General features: G+C 47.5%; 1 protein-coding gene across 2 annotated transcripts; it reads left to right on the forward strand.

Annotated features, from left to right (window-relative positions):
• Positions 1-4,411: 4,411 nt before the first annotated feature.
• On the forward strand, positions 4,412-19,563 carry SLC25A44 (solute carrier family 25 member 44). 2 transcript variants are annotated; one of them, XM_014836989.3, is made up of 4 exons: positions 4,412-4,706; positions 9,813-10,450; positions 14,809-14,936; positions 16,925-19,563. In XM_014836989.3, the coding sequence occupies exons 2-4, from the start codon at positions 9,826-9,828 to the stop codon at positions 17,114-17,116; spliced, it is 945 nt and encodes a 314-aa protein (XP_014692475.1). In that variant the 5' UTR covers positions 4,412-4,706; positions 9,813-9,825; the 3' UTR covers positions 17,117-19,563. The 2 variants fall into 2 exon arrangements, with proteins under 2 accessions (XP_014692475.1, XP_044614111.1); XM_044758176.2 differs by lacking the exon at positions 4,412-4,706 and adding an exon at positions 5,220-5,350.
• The last annotated feature ends 23 nt before the right edge of the window (positions 19,564-19,586 follow it).

Below are 19,586 nucleotides of genomic sequence, written 5' to 3' on the forward strand. Positions count from 1 at the left end.
AGATTATAGCCCTGAGCTAACATCTGCTGCCAATCCTCCTCTTTTTGCTGAGGAAGATTGGCCCTGACGTCCGTGCCCATCTTCCTCTATTTTATATGTGGGACGCCTGCCACAGCATGGCTTGACAAGCAGTGTGTAGGTCTACACCCGGGATCTGAACCAGCAAACCCTGGGCCACTGAAGTGGAACATGTGAACTTAATCCCTGTGCCATCAGGCTGGCCCCTTGCTGTGGCTTCCATATTCGAGTTCTTTGGCTTCTTTAGTTATTTCTTTCTCCCCTGCTGGCTCCTTTTCTTCCTCACATTACCCAATGCACTTTTACCCCCAGCATGACTTGCACTGTTCAAAGCACCCTTTTCAGACTTCCTCTCTTGTGGCTCCCTGATGATCTCTCGGGCAAGGGCTGTAGGGCAGTGTGGGGTCATGAAAAGGGCACTGGACCAGATTGGGCTCCTGGGACCTTCATCTGCTGTTAATAGACTAAGACAGCCTTTCCTGCTTGCACGTTGATTTCTCCATCTCTCAGAAGGAAGGAATGCACAGGAAGCTCTTCTGGCTTTAAGCATTATGGGTCCCTTGCTGTCAAATGTACCGCTCCAGAGCAGAGCTTTCTCCTGTGCTCCAGGCAGTACAAGGACAAGCTTGCTGGACATCTTGATCCAGGTAACCCAGAGGCTCCTGGAACCACACCCTTTCTCTGCCTCCCCCCACTGTCACTCCGGAATGTACTCTTTCCTCATCTCCCGTTAAGGTACAATTTAGAGGCTATCTCCTCTGTACCCTCTTCCCAGCCTGCCCCAGTCCTGGCTGTTTATTCTTCCCTACGATTTCCCCAGCACTCACTGTATCCCTCACGAGGTACTTAGACCAACCTTAAGAATGTAAAATCTAGAAGAGATGGCAAATGTGTTACCCCTGCTGGACTGTCAACACCCTGGGGACAAGAGGTGTCTCAGCCTCATCTCCACAGCCTACAGCACGAGGCATTATGTGATAGTGAAAGGAGGCACTTGCGGAATGCTTACCGTTTATGAGAGCACAGCCTTGGTCAGTCTCATCCTGTGTGACTGCTCTGCAGCCCTTGGCATTGGTCACATTCCTTCTTGTATTGAGGGCCTAGCATTATTCTAGGCCTTGGAGACACAGAGATGAATAGACATCCTGCGTAAAGGAACTAATCATGAGGTTCCTGTGGGCATGCTATTTCTTCCACCTAGAGCATCATTCTCTCAGTGGATTCTTCTCCAACCTCCCATGCAGAGTTATTGCCCTATGCACACCTCACTACAACCCTTTGTATACAATGCTGCTGCTTCATTGTGTTTCTGTGTGCCTGGCATATGGCAGGCACTCTCTCAATGCTGAAATACATTCATTTATTAAACAAATATTTACTGAGCACCTACTATGTGACAGGCACTGTTAGGTTCTGAGAGCACATCAGTAAACAAAACAGACACAATTCATGCTGTCATGGAGCATACATTCTTGTGTGGGAGAGAGATAATAGATATATAAATAAGTAAAATAGGTAGGGTACATTAGATGGTGATGTGCTATGGAGGAAAAAAAATTGAATTGGAGAAACGTTGAGAGTTGGAAGAGTGTCTACAATTTCCAGTAGGGGATTCAGAGTGGGTCTCCCCAAAAGGAAACTCTGTACTAACTAAGCAGTCACTCCCTATTCTCTCTCCCCCGAGTCCTAGGCAATTACCAGCCCACTAATCTGCTTTCTGTCTCTGTGGAGTTGTCTTTTCTGCATATTTCGTATAAATGGAGGGGCCGCCCCGTGGCTGAGTGGTTAAAGTTCCGGCGCTCCAATCCAGTGGCCCGGGTTCACAGGGTTGGGATCCCAGGTGCAGACCTACTCCACTGATCAGCCATGCTGTGGAGGCATCCCACATACAAAGTAGAGGAGGAGTGCCACAGATATTAGTTCACAGCAAATCTTCCTTACCAAAAAAAGAGAGAATTGATTTATAAATGAAATTACACAACATGTGACCTTTGTGTCTGGCTTATTTCACTCAGCATAATGGTTTCTAGTCATCCATGTTGTGTATCAATACTTCATTCCCTTTTATCACTGGATAATATTCCATTGTATGGATATACCACAATTTGTTTCCACTTTTTGGCTATTGTGAGTAGTGCTGCTATGAACATTAGTGCACAAGTTTTTCTTTGAAAACCTGTTTTCAATTCCTTTGGGTATATTCAGGCTTGGTCATATGGTAATTTTCTTTAACTTATTGAGGAATCATCAACTTGTTTTCCACAGCAGCTACACCATTTTACATTCCCACCCATGATATCTGAGGATTCCATTTCTCTACATCCTTGCTAACACTTGTTACTTTCTGGGGTTTTGTTTGTTTGTTTTAATTAAAGCCATCCTAGTGGGTGTTGTCGATGAAAATAATCTGATAAGGATTTTAGGCTGGTTAATTTTAAAACTGCAGATGAGAAGCAGGCTCTGAGGAGCAGAGTTTGCTTGCCCTTTGATAAGAGACATTTGCATTTGTGAAGGAAGGGGGGATGGCCTTATCTTTGGAAACTCTTAATGGGGAATGCAAGGACTTAAGTTGGTTACTGTCTGGCAACCTCATGTAATTGATTTAGGGTGGTGGCTTCTGGCCTTTACTTAATCCGATTTGATTCTTATCTAAAAGTTGCAGGACCACCCAATGGCCAGACCCCACCTGCACTGATACCATTTTAACTTTTTTACATGTTCTTTCCTTTGTCTTGTAAAGAGATGGCTCACAAACCTATGCCTTAAATTTAGCCTTACTCTCCACCCATGTTTGCAGCAGTAGTGGGGGCAGCAGAAGCTCCTCCTGCCCGTGGGTCCTGTCCCACGCAGCAGCTCTGCCTGCCCATGGGTCCTGTCCCCATGCTATTCCACACTATTCTCTAAATAAAAGAGCACTACTGCCAGATCTTGAGAGTCCAAGAAATCTTTCTTTCGACTCCTCGGCTCACCGACCCCGCATCATAATCCATAACCAATCTATAAATGAAAACTTGGGAGAGTTTATTCTGAGCTAAAATCTGAGGACCATGGCCCGGGGCCTTTCTTCCCGAAGGAAGAAAGGGCACCAAGGAAGTGAGGTATACAGAGTGGTTATATACCCCCAAACAGGCTGTTTCACATATGATTGAAATGTCCCTCCCACAATAGTCATAAGATTGCCCTGTTGGCACAGCGCTTGATGGACACAGCAGGTAGTGGGTCTGCTGTCTTGGCTGGTGTAGCAGGAGGCAAGTCTATTGTCTCCAGCTGGGCGGTCACAGGTGAGCGCAGCAATCAGTTTCTAGCCTAAGGAAAGATGCTTAATCCTTAAGGAAATGCCAACGTTGGGAGGGGGAGGAAAGTTGAACCTTTATCTCAAGGGCCTTTGCTCTTGCCATATGGAATATTTAAAGCAGATATACAATGCATGCTCAACGGCTGGCCTCGGTCAGGCCGTTTTGGAAGGACAAGGTCAGGGCGAGTTAGGTTTACACCAAATGGCTTCCTCATATTCTCCAATATATCCTATTGCTTGCCATTTTTATTTGTCAGTGTGAAGTGGGATCTCACTATGGTTTTGACTTGCATTTCCCTAATGACTAATGATAGTTGAACATCTTTTCATGTGCTTGCTGGCCATTTATTATCTTTTTTGGAGAAATGTCCTTTGCCGATTTTTCAAATTGAGTTGTCTTTCTGTCATTATGTTGGTAGAAATATCTATTTTTTTTAAGATTTTTATTTTTTTTCCTTTTTCTCCCCAAAGCCCCTGAGTACACAGTTGTATATTCTTCATTGTGGGTCCTTCTAGTTGTGGCATGTGGGACCCCGCCTCAGCGTGGTTTGACGAGCAGTGCCATGTTCGTGCCCAGGATTCGGGCCAATGAAACACTGGGCTGCCTGCAGTGGAGCGCGCGAACTTAACCACTCGGCCACGGGGCCAGGCCCTAGAAATATCTATTTTGAAACAAATTGACTCTCCACCCCAGACCTCTAGTCCCTCATTTAAAGAGCTCTTCCTCTTTTAAATCCATGTACTACGGCCAATAGTTTCATAGCCGGAAGAGACTCTTAATGTCATTTATTCCACTCCCAGGATGTCCCCTATTCCTGCAATTTTTTGAGTTCCCAAACCACAAAATTAGTTGTCTAACCTTAGTCCTTCCTGCAGGACACTGGTCTCTACTGTTTTGGCTCTATAAATGAGAAAAGTTACGCAAAAATTACAGATTAGATTTCCATTTAAAGATTCTAATAGATCTGAAACACAACGTGACCCATTTAGAATCGCATCTTCAAGAAGCAGCCCCAAACTGGATTTCCGCGCACTGGGAAAGACACGCAAGCGCCGTAGAGCTGGGGGCAAGGCGAAGCTAAAGAAGGCGTGGCTTCTGCCCAAATTCAAGATGGCCCCCAGGGCAGTCTCTCCTTGTTCCGGGGTCGGGGGAAGAGGCTCAAAGAACGCCATTGGTGGAGTTGCCCACCGCTCATCCCCGCCCCTGCAGGGGGCGGGAGTGACAGCTTCCCAATTTCCGGTTCCGGCAGTACCGGGGTCCCCGGCGAGATGGAGGAAGATGCGACCCGAAGCCAGAAGTCGCGGGGAACACAGGATAGAGTGGGAGCTGCGGCCTAGAGGTCCGGGCGTGGAGTTCACCTCAGACGCGGCGGAACCGCCCTGACCTGAGAAGGTAAGAGACCACCAGCTTTGGGTGCCTGAGGACTAAGGTCTCCGAGGACCTGGAGCTGTCAAGGAGGCAGCGGGTGTCTGCAGTGCTCGACCGCAGTTCCATGAGAGCCCGCCACGCAGTTCTGGGGATGAAGGACGACTCCAACAAGGCATCTCGTCCTGTTGGAGGAGCATGAGTTCGCTGACAGCGAAAGAAGCATGACGAGAGGCATGGCGAGGGGCATGTCCGAGGACCCAGAGGCCGCTGTGCGGGGGTCAGGACAGAAGCTGCACAAAGCGGGTGTCATGTGGAGTAGGTGGAGAGGATTGTCATGTGGTGTCTGTGATGAGGGATCACGTGGGTACCTATGGAAGACCAGAGGAAGGCTGGGTGGGAATCTCATCATGTCCGAGGGAGAAGATTATCTCAAAGGAGGAGTCGGAGGCATAGGGAGGGACCTCCCCTAAGGAAATGTATATTCATTAGGACAGGTAGGCAAGCGTGTAAATATATTCACGATCATGTCGTAGATCGCTCCCAGGTTGCAGAGCCTTGATGCAGATGCAGAAGGGAAAACAGAGGAACAGAAGGAGGAAGAAGAGATCTTGTTTCCAGAGGAGAAGTGGGGACCAAACCCCATGGTGTCTTGTCAGGAGTTGCAGAAGGTGATTTGATTTGGTGAGGTGGTTCCCTGAAAAGATCTGAATGAGTCTAGTAGTCATCATTGGGCCCAGTTCTGGTGACAAGTCAGGATGGAGTCAGAGGGCTCCTAACCTAGTCTCAGTGGTCCTGGGCTCCTAGAGTAGTTGTTATCATTGTTATAATATTGACAATTCTTAACATTTAAAGCTGTGCTTTCCAAACTCAGATACACATATTAGTCATTCAGAGATCTTGTTAAAATGCTGGCTCTTATTCAGCAGATCTAAGGGGATCCTGAAATTCTGTATTTCTAACAGGCTCCCAGGTGATGCCCATGCTGCTGGTCTGTGCACCAGTCTGAGTAGCAAAGATTTAGAGCAGCACTGTCCAATAGAGCTTTCTGCAGTGGTAGTAATGCTTTGCTGTTAACAAAATGCTTTCACACGTCTTAGCTCATCTGAGTTGCACCACGCTATTATATAGCCATGGCAGTCTTGATTAGCCCCATCTTACAGATGAGGAAGCTGAATTTCGGTGAAGTGACTTGGTTCCAATCCTACTAGTAAGTAATGGAAGTGGAACTCAAACTTGATTCTTCTGACTACCAGTAGTCTTTTCATTGCATGACCTTACTTTCCAGGTGATACTGCCTTGTCCTGAACCAGAATCTTATCTCAGAACCTAGTGAAGAGTCTGGTGTGATTTTTCTGGTATAGGGAGAGTGAAGGTGGAGAGGAGGTATACCCAGCCCACCAGTTTCTCCCTTTACACTGATGGCCTCAGTAGCGGGGGCTTTGCCTCTGACATCTCATTTGATGACTTCAGGACATCCTGGATCATCTGTTGGGTCCCCATAGGAAGGGGGACTTCAACCTTTTGTGCCTGAGCAGTGTTAAAAGATGGGGGAAAACTCAGAATTGGAGCCATGCTTATAATTAATGGTCTGGGAAAGAGTCATAAAGAAGGTGGGAGAAGGGAAGGCTGAAGGAAGTTTGCAAACAGGCAGTGTCTGCAAAGAGGATTTCCCAGAGGGTGAAACAAGGGGCACTGGTTTTGATATTTCAGCAGGAAGTTGGGAGGTTATATAACAAAGAGCAAGTTGAGATCCCACCTTTTAGGAGCATCCCCACCTTTTAAAGGGGTAAAGAGAGTGGGTACAACGCCCTCTCCCCCTTCACCTGTAGAGGCTTATCCCTCTGAGGCATGACCCTTAGTGGCTTCTCCTGTCACCATGGCAATGGTAGGAGTTACCTGCTTTAGTCCTTTAGTGTCTCCCCTTCCTTCTGGGAATTTAAAATAGATTGGCACATGTAAGAGATGGAGGAAAGTAGGGAAGTGGGGCACTGGGTCCTGCCTTATGCCCATGCTGCTGGTCTGTGCACCAGTCTGAGTAGCAAAGATTTAGAGCAGCACTGTCCAATAGAGCTTTCTGCAGTGGTAGTAATGCTTTGCTGTTAACAAAATGCTTTCACACGTCTTAGCTCATCTGAGTTGCACCACGCTATTATATAGCCATGGCAGTCTTGATTAGCCCCATCTTACAGATGAGGAAGCTGAATTTCGGTGAAGTGACTTGGTTCCAATCCTACTAGTAAGTAATGGAAGTGGAACTCAAACTTGATTCTTCTGACTACCAGTAGTCTTTTCATTGCATGACCTTACTTTCCAGGTGATACTGCCTTGTCCTGAACCAGAATCTTATCTCAGAACCTAGTGAAGAGTCTGGTGTGATTTTTCTGGTATAGGGAGAGTGAAAGTGGAGAGGAGGTATACCCAGCCCACCAGTTTCTCCCTTTACACTGATGGGTTTCTCATCAGGAGATGTTGGTATTTTGTGATTCAGCTGGACAAGTTGAGAGCGTGCCAGTGAAGCCAGGTCCTGGAACAGAATCCTTTTTTGCTCTGTCCCTCTGCCCTGCTTCACATGCGGTTTGCATGAGCCCAGCAGGAGGCCTTCCTGCTTGAGCCCTGCTGTATTTATTTGTCCTGTGACAACAATGTGCCCGCCCAGCCACACAGCTCGGTCACTCCAGAAGCACTCTGGGAAAGCAGAGGCAGCTTTTGATTTTTCTGAAACAAAGCTGAGAGAAGTCCCTGGGCATCTGCAGGACCAGGAGTTTATGCTTAACCCTTGGGTGACTGGCAGTCATGAGGGCGTAAATTCTGCCTCCCACAGGTGGCAATGATTTGGCTTTAGACTGAACAGAGTGATTGTGTTGGAACTCCTCAACTTCCATGAGGGAGAAGGCGTGGAGGAGTAGAGGAGAAATCTTGGCTCATATCCTGCCACCACCAGTGACCAGCTGCATGACCTTGGGCTTTTTCCTTTTAACCTATCTGACCCTCCATCTCCTCGTTTAGCAGAAGTGTCTAACTGTACATAGGTTAAGTTTTAAGGATTAAATGAGGTAATAGGTATTCAGTAAAGCCTAGTGTCTATCTCTCCTCATCTCTCAGTGGTAGTGGAAACATGACCTTGGGACCCTGGATGACAAACATCCTGGGGCAGGGGAGACAGTGACTACCTTCTCTTGAAGAGTCTCAAAGGAGAAGATTGCCCTGCTGGACTTGGTGGGTGTCTTAGGCTGAGGTTGGGGAGGAAGGGCCACTTTTGCCCACAGCAAGGGGCACATCAGTGTTCCAGGGGTTCTCCTAGAACCCCACCTCTAGCTCATTTCCCACAGCCTAGATTCTCCATTCTGGCCAACCCAGTTGTTTCAAGCCATTGTTCTCTTTCTTTCACTGTCTCCATGTGTTCCTCCTTCATTCATGCTGCTTTGTCCTCCTCCAGGAAGCCTGTCTTGGTTACATGTACCTCACCTTGAAGCTGAGGTTTTCCCTCAGTTTGCATGTACTCAGTTTGCCCTGCAGGTGGCCCATCCTTTAATGAAAGTGATACAGTCCAGCTCAGGGGATTCCGAAAAGCTAACCTTGCTTCCCTGCTGACTTCCATGGCAAACCAAGAAGCTGCTTAGGCTAGTTGGGACCTTTGGCTGGGGACAGCGGTTGAAGATGGACTCTGATTAGACACTTGATATGAGGTCTGCCAAGGCACTGGCATCAGGACTGCTTGTGTAAAACATTTCAGCCCTCTAGAGTGGTCCCTTTGATGTGGCCATCTCCTTTCCCAGCCCTTAGGGATATCTCTCAGAGCCTGGGGAGCCCCTGACTTCGTACGTCCTGGAATTTAACTTCCCACTTTCCCCTTCCGGCTGAAAGCGTCTAGTACCTTACACAGGAGCACTTAGATCGTCACTAAGAATATGTCCAATAAGAATATGTCCAATATATGATGTCCTCTCGTTTGCCAGTTCTTAAGTTGGAAGCTCCTGATTTTACACAGTTATTGCATTAGTAAGATTATTAGTTTTGTTTAAACTTTAGGTGATGGATACACTTAACATGAGGGCCACATGTACATTAATTTGCCCTAGTTTCTTTGTCTCCATATCTTACATCCATTCCCCAGAGGGATACTGTGTCTCCTTGAATAGACTGTGAAGTTCTTGAAGGCAGAGTCTGTATCTTCTGTGTCACTTGAATCTCCCTTCATTATATAACGCTGAGGTCATGATTTATCATGTTATGTTCTCTACCCTGTAGTTATCAAGATTCTTTAGGGAAACTGCTTAGCTCTCAGGTGGTTCTTTTCCTTCTCTAGAGTGAGTTATCTAATAACCAAAGAGGACTCTGACCTTTGGCTTGTTCCTAACTTTCTAACTCCTTTCATTGGAGGGCGGGGGTGAGGGGAGTGGGGGGGGTCCTATGGTGTGAAAGCCCCACTTAGCATCTTTGCCACACTTTCTCCTAATGCAGACTGGAGAAAATATAAGTGAAGTGGGTGTGGGTCAGGGGAGCTCAGAGGGGCCAGCATGGGAAACCAGAAATAAAGTAAGGTGAGTCAGCTGGTAAATGGTGATAACACAGGTACCCTGCTGAGGGTGAAAGGTCAAAGGTAGTGGCTCCTCAGTGGGCCCAGGAGCATCAAAAATGGAGCACTTCCCTTCAGCCTTTAGGAACCTCCTAAATGTCACTTAGTGACATCGCATTAGCCCACTTAAAGGCCTTGCATCTTGCCAGGTGATCAGTTTGTCCACAGCATCCTGAGCTCTGCCTGGGTGAGCCAGAGGAGAAGGAGAATGGGCCATGACACCAGGGCCCAGGCAGAGGCAGAGAGACCAGAATAGAGACCGGATGGGCTGGGGGTAGGGAACCGAGGTGGGAGTGGAGTTGGGGGAGTTGCCGAGGAACAATTTCTGGAATTGGGAAGGACTGATAAAGGTGAGAGAGGGGCAGTATCGTGATCTGTGAAGGAAGACTCAGGCGGGGGTTGGCAGAGCCAGACTGGGTAAAGTCTAAGCTTTGGGGAGGTGAATCCCCCAGGAGATGAGGCCTGAGAATGAAGTTTCAGAGCCTGACCAGGAAGGGAAAGTGTGAAGTTCTGACCTCCTTCCTCACATCCCTCCACCCTGCTCAACTCCTCAGGTCTTCAGGCACAATGGAGGACAAACGCAACATCCAGATCATCGAGTGGGAACACCTGGACAAGAAGAAGTTCTACGTGTTTGGTGTGGCAATGACGATGATGATCCGTGTCAGCGTCTACCCATTCACCCTCATCCGCACTCGGCTGCAGGTTCAGAAAGGCAAGAGCCTCTACCATGGTACCTTTGACGCCTTCATCAAGATCCTGCGAGCAGATGGTGTGACTGGCCTCTACCGGGGGTTCCTGGTCAACACCTTCACCCTCATCTCTGGCCAGTGCTATGTCACCACTTACGAGCTCACCCGGAAATTTGTAGCTGACTACAGCCAGAGCAACACAGTCAAATCTCTGGTGGCCGGTGGCTCAGCCTCTCTTGTGGCTCAGAGCATCACAGTGCCCATTGACGTGGTCTCCCAGCACTTGATGATGCAGCGCAAGGGTGAGAAAATGGGCCGCTTCCAAGTGCGAGGGAACGCAGAGGGACAAGGGGTAGTTGCCTTTGGCCAAACCAAGGACATCATCAGGCAGATCCTGCGGGCTGATGGGCTTCGAGGCTTCTACCGAGGCTATGTGGCTTCACTGCTTACCTACATCCCAAACAGTGCCGTCTGGTGGCCCTTCTATCACTTCTATGCAGGTAAGCAGGGCCTGGGAGAGTGGGGTGGAGGGTGGGTCTACTAATGGGGCTGAGATACTGTTGCTCTGTGCATGTTGGAGTGGGAGAGTTAATGAGAGAATGGGCATTTATTCAGCAAACATTTAAATCTAAGAGGATTCAAAGATGAGTAAGACGTGGTTCTTGCCTTCAAGGAGCTTATACAGGCATGTGTTGCTTAATGATGGAGATGTGTTCTGAGAAATGTGTCATCAGGCGATTTCATCGTTGTGCAAACATAGAGTGTACTTACACAAACCTAAGTGGTATGGTCTACTACACACCTAGGCTATAAGGTATTAATCTTATGGGACCATGATCCCATTATATGCAGTTCATCATTGACTGAAATGTCGTTATACGGTGCATGACTGTTTTATAGTGGAGGGAATCAGACAAGTAAAGTAGATGACTGTGGAACATAGAGATGTTCTGGGTGCATTGGGATCAACTAAGGTTAGTGGATTATTGGCAGAGAATTGGAAGGTGGGGAATGACAAAATTCATGGGATATTTGGGATTTGAAGATGAAATTGATGGATTACAGTGAGCTTTTGAGTTGGATGCCTTTCCTCAGCATTGTTAAATTCAAGATGTGATATAACCTTGAAGCTCTCCGCTCCTATAATGTATTTTTGTTCATAAGAAATTTTATTGCTTTTTAAGTATTTCCCAGAAATGGAATTACTAGGTCAAAAGATAACATTTTTGAGGGCCTCAATAAACGTATTGCCAGGTTTCCTTCTGAAAGGGCAGAGTACATCACCAAGAGCAGGACCTGAGTGTGCCTGCTGCCCTCTGACATCCACAGTTTTGGGTGACTACCAAACTCCAGTTAGGGCACAGTCTATGCCAGTAATCTCCCTAATCCCTGCTGCTGGCTCTTAACCATTGACAGTGGGCATTCTGTCCCATCCCATTTGGAACTTTTTTTTTGGTGAGGAAGATTGGCCCTGAGCTACCATCTGTTGCCAATCTTCCTCTTTGCTTGAGGAAGATGGTCCCTGAGCTAACATCTGTGCCAGTCTTCCTCTACTTTGCATATGGGATGCTGCCACAGCATGGTTTGATGAGCAGTGTGCAGGTCCAAGCCTAGAATCCGAACCGGTGAACCCCAGGCCACCAAAGCGGAGTGTGTGAACTTAACCACTATGCCACTGGGCCAGCCCCTGGAACTTTTCTAACCAAATTTTGTAATGACTTCCTAACCTATAATCATTTGTCTCTATGGCACTGTACTTTTCTGGTTCTTCCATTTTCTGATTGTACCTTTTTTTTTTTTTTTTTTTTTTTTTTGATAGCTCTTTCTTCTTCTGTTTAACACAGTCTTTCATCTAGAGTATTTGGTAAAATTCACATACCTAGACTCCAGCCTGGCCCTTTGTATCAGATTCTTTGGGAATGGATCCTAGCAATCTTCATGTTAAAATAGTTGCCCAGTAAACATTTGTTGAATGAATGATGGAGAAGGAAAGATATGGGCTCTTTCTCCAACCCTCTTGCCTTTGTTTTTTCATCCTCTCCCTAAGCCCCAGGAAAATGGCATGTGTGCTTGATTAGAATTGGAATCCGCATCCTGCTGTAGCTTGCAGGCCTGGGGGCCAGTGCAGACAGGCCCAAGGAGGCTGCTAGTGCCAGTCCAGATGCTACCTTCTAATGGTTGCAAAATGCTTGCTTCTTGGGAAAAACAGGACACTCGTGAGGCAGAGCTGCCAGTTTACATTGTTTCTGTTTGCATGCTGATCCTAGGGAAGAAAGTGGTTAGAAATGGGAGGAGAGGTAGTTCTGGTAGGGCTTAAGGAATTCTACCATGCGGCTGCAACTCAGAAGCCCTCACTTCTGCCCTGCCAACCCCCCACCTTCCTACTTGTCCCCTAGTCTTTAGTTGCCTAGCTACAAATTACCAAAACTAGGAACATGAGAAAAACATTCTTAAAGGTATTATGGTGACTGAATCTTAGAGAGAAAACTGAGAGGGGATCTTTGAGATGATGAATCTATTTTACATGCAGCCTTACTCAGAGTAAAAGCCAAACTCCTTGCAATGCTATCAAGGCCCTAAATGATTTATCTCTTGGACCTCATCTACTGTTCTTTCCCTCACTCATTCTGCTCCAGGCATACTGGCCTTGCCGCCCCTTGAAGACTTCAGATGTGCTCCTGCCTCAGGGCCTTTGCATAGGATGTTACCTCTGCTTGGAAAATTCTTTCCACAGATCCATATGGCTTGCATTCTCCTTTAGGTCTTTGCTCAAACTTCACCTTCCTGGAGAGGGTGTCCACGACTACCTTATTTAAAATGGCAACCTCTTCACTCCCTACTCTTGGCATTCCCTATCCCCCTTTCCTGCTTTATTTTTATCTATAGCTAGCACATATCTCCTTCTGACATAGCTATATATTTTGCTTTTTATTTGTTTACTGCCTGTCTTCCCCCATTAAAATGTAAATTTCATAAAGGCAGGGATTTCAGGCTGCTTTATTCAGTTATATCCTCAGAACCCAGGGTGACTGGCTTGTGGTAGATAAATCTTTGTTGAATAAATGAATGAATTCTTGTTTTTCATCTCCAGAGCAGGTAAAGCAAAAAAAATTCAGTTGCAGGTGAACTTCCCAGCAATACTGGGAATGGGTGGATCTGGGTACTGTTCCATCTTCTTCATGAGCATTTTGAAAAGTGAGTTTTTCTTTCTTGATATGGCCTGGAGAAAAGTTCTCACTATAGGATATGACTCTCTCTCTCTCTTTTTTTTTTGCTTGAGGAAGATTCGCCCTGAGCTAATGTCTGTGCCAGTCTTCCTCCACTTTATATGTAGGTTGCCACCACAGCATGGCTGATGAGTGGTGTATGTCCATGCCTGGGATCAGAACCTGCGAACTCAGGCCACTGAAGTGGAGCGTGCCAAACTTAACCACTATGCCACAGGGCTGGCTCCTGACTTTCTCTTTTAATTCTAGTTGTTTTTATTTTATTATTTATTTATTTATTTGTCTATTTTATTTTATTTCATTTTTTTGAGGAAGATTAGCCCTGAGCTAACATCTGCTGCCAATCCTCCTCTTTTTGCTGAGGAAGACTAGGCCTGAACTAACATCTGTGCCCATCTCCCTCTACTTTGTATGTGGGACGCCTACCACAGCATGGCTTGCCAAGCGGTACCATGTCCGCACCCAGGATCCAAACTGGTGAATCCCAGGCCACCAGAGCAGAATGTGCACACTTAACCGCTATGCCACTGGCCTGGCCCTTGTTTTTATTTTTAAAAACATTCACATGGTTCAAAATTCAGAGGTTGGGAAAAGGTATGCAGTGAAAAGGCTCGTCATCCACCATAGTCACCCAGGCCCTTCCTTAGAGACAATCAGTGTTACCAGTTGTTCAGTGCATATATAAGAACATATGGGCCGGCCAAGGAAAAAAAAGAAGATTGGCAACAGATGTTAGCTCAGGTGCAATCTTTAAAAAAAAGAAGAAAATATGTAGTGTGTGTTTTTCTAGTCTGTGAATTGGGAGGAGTAGAGCACAGGCATAAGGTTTTTACATCAGGAAGGATTTCTGTCCCTCAGATGAAAGGAGTCAGCAAGCAAAGAAGATTTGAAATCCCCTTCTCCAGAGGAATCTTTTTTTTTAAGATTTTTTTGTTTTATTATAATTATTATTTTTTTTATTTTTCCTTTTTCTCCCAAATCCCCCCCGTACATAGTTGTATATTTTTTTTCAGTTGTGGGTCCTTCTAGTTGTGGCATGTGGGACGCCACCTCAGCATGGCCTGAGAAGTGGTGCCATGTCCACGCCCAGGATCCGAACCAGCGAAACCCTGGGCCACCGAAGCCCAGTGCGTGAACTCAAGCACTCGGCCACGGGGCCGGCCCCTAAGATTTTTTTAATTTATTTTTTCCTTTTTCCTCCCCAAAGCCCCCTGTACATAGTTGTATATTTTTAGTTGTGGGTCGTTCCAGCTTTGGCATGTGGGATACCACCCCGGCGTGGCCTGACGAGCGGTGCCATGTCCATGCCCAGGATCCGAACTGGCAAAACCCTTGGTGGCTGAAGCGGAGCGCTTGAACCTAACCACTTGGTCACGGGCCGGCCCCCTCCAGAGGAATCTTATCCTATTCAAAATGGGTGATATAACCAACACGACTTCTGGAAGGGGCCTGAGATTTATAATTTTTTGTTAGTTCAGATGGAAGCAAAGAAAAGAAAAGATGGGAGTTACAGGTTATGAAGGGGCTAAGGATGGAGGGTTTGTCATCGTTGGGCCAACTGGTAGAAACAGCGTGAGGGTGGATGGGGTGGTACCTCATGTCTTGAGGCATTGTCTTTCCCTTGATTCCAGAGCAGCTCTCGTACCTCTGTCCTAAGGAGTGCCCTCACATTGTCTTTCAAGCCATCTCGGGGCCCCTGGCTGCAGCCACTGCTTCCATCCTCACCAATCCCATGGATGTCATCCGAACCCGAGTACAGGTAAGACCAGCCTCCTTCTCCACCCTCCTCCCAGAGAAGCCATTAGAAGCATGATCTTCAGGCCCTCCAGCTTCCCCTGATGTCTTGTGTCATGGCCCGCTAGTCCAGCCAGCCTTATCCTGGTCATCCAAGCCTTTCCTTGTGGTTACACCTTACCATCTGCAGAAACCAGCTGAACACTTCGAAGCACCTAGAATGTTTGTCTCATCCTGTCTGCTACTTTGCATGCCTCTACTCCTTTACTTGCCCAGGCCTCTAGGAATTCTTACTGGTTTCTTCCAGCCTTTCATTCTATTAGCATAGCTTATCAACCACCTTTTCCTTACCTTGCAGGTTTGTGGTTATTAGACATATTGATTTCAGTTAATTTCAGAAGTCTGCCAGGTTTCTCCACTAGTCTATGATCTCTCTACAGACAGTGAGAGTGACTGTTCTGGAATAGGTTTCACAGATTGTACTGTGTGGACTCAGCAAAAACACTGATAAAGCCCTTGGTAGTGCTGTCCGGAAATTATAATCCCTGTCTTCAGTCAGCTCAAAGACAATTTCACAGCACCTAGTCTGAGGAAATAGAATCTGAATGATGATATGTAACACACAAATGGTAGGTTTTGGCTGTATAAAGCTTTAGGTGGAGAGAATGGGGGGTTTTAATGTCTGATTTGGGTAGCTTAAGAGGAAAGCTGTCCAAGAGAGTGGGGTCATTGGGTTATGGTGAGGAGGGGCAGGAAGGAAAATAACTTTTTTAACAGGTTGGGGGTGAAGTCAGCTTCCCTGATACCAGGATGGAGGTGGCTGGTAAATCTAGGTATATGTGTCCCTAGGAAAGGATGCCCCCTCCCCCATGCCATACCACACACATTTGAAAATGAATAAATTGACATCTGATTGGTTTGCAAATAATAAAGTGCACAGGTTTCATCCTCATTCTCTCCTGAGCTTTGTCCTGGGTCTCCCACAAGGAGATCCAAGAGAAAGGACAGGTCTACTTTGAGGAGCTCCCAGGCTGGAGACAAAGTGTATGTGAGGACCCAGAGGCATAGCTGAAATAGCCCTTGACAAGGCCGTGGATAGTGGGAGGGTTAGGGGAGCAGAGGGGGTCGGATGAGAGTACTGGAGCGGAAGAGGGAGTGTGGAGGAGGGTGCTCAAGGAGGCAGGGAGGAAGAGGAAGATGTTCATAGCCATAGAAGGGATTACCTTGTGAAGGTCGTACAGTACAGGGGGAGGTATAACAAGGAGTGCCTCTGTCCTGCGTTGGCTGAGGGTCTGAGTGGGGCGTCTCTAAAGGTATAGCTTGGTGTCAGGGTATGAAAGGGTTGGTGGTGGAGATGGGCAGGACTGTTAAAAAAGAAAAGAGAAGAGATTCCTGCCTTAGCCAGGCTTCCAGTGTGATAGGGAAGACAGGTCACGGGGTGCGTGGGAGATGACAGGGTCAGAGGGGAGGACTCTAGCCCTGGGGGTTCAGAGGGATTGAGATGATCAGAATCAAAATCACAGGCTGGCAGAGCTGCAGAGGACCTTAGAGGTGATTTAATCCAGCCTCCCTGAGACCAGAGAGAAGCGCCCAGTCTAAAGACTCATAGCTATGTAGTTTATCAAATGATATTCATAACAGCTAACATTCATTGAACACTGTCTGCCAGGCACTGTTCTTAGCATTTACAAGTAGTCTTGTGTTTACTGCTCAGAAAGACCACGTGGGGTAGGTGCTATTGTCACTGTTTTATATTTGAGGAAACTGAGGTGCAAAGAGTTAAGTAAATCACCTGAGGTTATGCTGTTAGTCAACTGGGGAGCACAATTCAAACCCAGGCAGTCTGGCACCAGAGCCCATACTAACTCACTGTGCCACACTGTCCCTCAGAAGCAGAATCCAGCTCTGTCACTCCCAAATCTGGTTCTTCCCACCGTAGCCTAAGGCAGTGGGAGACCCAGCAGAGGGGCTTTGCCTGCAGACCACGGCCCTCCACTGTGTTGACTTTTCCAGGTTGAGGGCAAGAACTCCATCATCCTGACCTTCAGACAGCTGATGGCAGAAGAGGGGCCTTGGGGCCTCATGAAGGGCCTCTCAGCCAGAATCATCTCAGCCACGCCCTCCACCATTGTCATTGTGGTGGGCTACGAGAGCCTCAAGAAACTCAGCCTCCGACCTGAGCTGGTGGACTCGAGACACTGGTAACCGGTAGCGGAAGAGAAGCCTGCTGTTTGCCACACTACTCTGGGTCAGGGGCATATTGGGAAGGACAGTCCCTTCTCCAAGTGCTCCCACCACCTACCTAGCCCTGCCCTGGGCCAGGTGGCCTGTCTGGGACAGGGACAGAGACTTTGAACTGCTCTTGCTGAAGAGGCTCCGTGCCTGGATCCCTGCCCCCATTAGTTTTAATTTTCTTGCCAAACTGGGCTCCCTCACTCAGTCCCTGTACTCAGTCCTGCCCCAAGGACACCTACCCACCCCGCCAATCCCACCCCACCCATCCCTGCTCACCCTTCTCCTGGCTTCCTCTCCATCTGTGTCCCTGAGATCCCGAGAAGAGCTGTATATAGAGCTTGCTTACTACCTTCCTCTTGGGCTTTCAGCCCAGATTCCAGGCAGCTGCCATCAGCCCTTTCCTGCTTCATCTCTTAGGCTTGCTTATTTTTATTTTGGGGCTGAGCTGCCCACCAGACTACCTGCTTTTTCCTGCCACGGGGGGCAAGGTCCCAGGCACTTTTGCACAGGGAGTAGGAGCAGCAAAAACCTCTGGTTCTCCAGAGCACTTGTCCTCTCTTTGGAGAGTTATTAGGTTGGGGAGAAATGTTGATAATTTGTTTAGTGTGTGTATTTTTTTTAACATCTGTGAACCAGGCTACTGTCTTAGTCCTGCTAAAGCACCAATCCTGCAGTCAGAGCCCACCCCTTCCTCAGATAGATGGAAAAATGTAATGTAGCTTTTCCTTCAACCCCAGAGCCCTGTCCCTTCCATGTTCCTTCAGTCCCAGCAGCCCCAGGACATATAAGCTGGTGGCTTCCCCTGGCCCAGGTGACTCCAGTGGTGGGCACAGTTCTAAGCAGATCAGGCTGTCTGGGGCACACTGGACTTGGAGCACCACTGTGAAAAGTCAGGTTGAGAGAGTAGTTGTTTTGGAAAGTGACAAGTGGGTATGTGTGCTCCAGTGCCTCTCCCCAGACCAGCTGAGCCAAGCCTAGGAGAGGGCAGTGGAGGTTCTCAGCCCCAGGCAGGCATGACATGCCCACATATACCCCAATCACTTGGACTCCCAAAAACAGATGTTGTCTCACGATGGGAATCTCTGAGATGTGGAACTGTTTGTGTTTTTCTTATCCCTGATGTGAAGAGTCGTCCGGGTCATGGTACCTTCTGGAGGGATGCTTGCTTGGAAGAGAGTAAAGAGCAGGTCAGAAAGTCACCCAATACCAGGACCACTACATTTACCAGCCTGATACTGCCGAGATTATCTCTTGACGTCTCAGGAGCTAGATGATGAGCACTCCTTCCCTGCCTCATCCCGTCCCCCCTCCACTGAGGCTGCGTTGCAGGTGGAGAGAGGTGCAGCAGACGGAATGAGAAGAAGGCATATCAAACCCTGCACTGCTACTTAAGACCTTTGGGCTGGAGGATCCTTCAAACCTTCCTGTTGGTCCCACCCCCTGGGAAAGGCCATGGTGCCAATTTGAAAGGTGCTAGCTACCTGAAGCCTTGATATTTCTTATGGCTGCCCCACATTCTATAACCTTGGCCAGATCAGAATCTGAAAACCACGTTTGTCTACCTTCACCGCCACCACTGCCTGTTTTGGTCTCTTATGTTGGAGGGTTATTTTCCCTTTCACCTATCTTTATTTTTGTTTGTCCTTCTTGCACTTTGTCAAGAGTCCTCCAATTTGTCTCCATCAACAGTCATCCAAAGGGTTGGCCTCACAGATCATTCTGAATCTTCCTGCCCCTCAGTCACCCCTTTACCCTGAGAAACCCCACATAATGGATGCCAGGGGCCCCACCTCTCATCCTGGTGAGAGCTTTGGCCATTGGTTTCTCAGCTCTACACCTCCTCCTCCCTGGAGACTTCAACCTTCCCCTGTGTGGCAAGGGGTACAGTATGATGGACAGGAGGTAGACTCCTGCCTTTCATGTCTTAGGATATTTCTCCCTCCCAGACTCCTTTCATTCTGTTTTTTCTTGTACAGTATTTCACAAACCTTTCACCCATTTTCTCTCTCTCTCACACACACACACACACACAGACACAGTTTTAAAGGATGATGTGCTTATCATGAAGGGGACCCCTGGCCCCTACTTTCCCATCTCATAGTTCAGGGACTGGGATTGGGTTTGATTAAAATATGTCTTGGTGAGGAGGGGCCCATGGGCTTCCGTTTTCCCAGGACCACAGACGAAACCAGCTGGAAATTATGAAGTACTGGTTCGGAGAATAAACTGGAAGAAACTTTTGGGAGACTGGGCACGACAGGAAACCTGATGGGAGTATTGAGGGACAGGGGAATGAAAATGCAGGTGCAGTTAACATTGGATAAGGGTGGACTCTTGTGAACACTAGCAGCGAACATCCACTGTTGCACTGTACGAAGTCCTTGGCGTCTAATTAAAAGTTTTTATTGAGCCGGTGAGCTCTGGCTTACGCTTATTTTGC

The sequence above is a fragment of the Equus asinus genome, chromosome 25 (genome assembly GCF_041296235.1).
Source record: "Equus asinus isolate D_3611 breed Donkey chromosome 25, EquAss-T2T_v2, whole genome shotgun sequence".
NCBI lineage: Eukaryota > Metazoa > Chordata > Mammalia > Perissodactyla > Equidae > Equus > Equus asinus.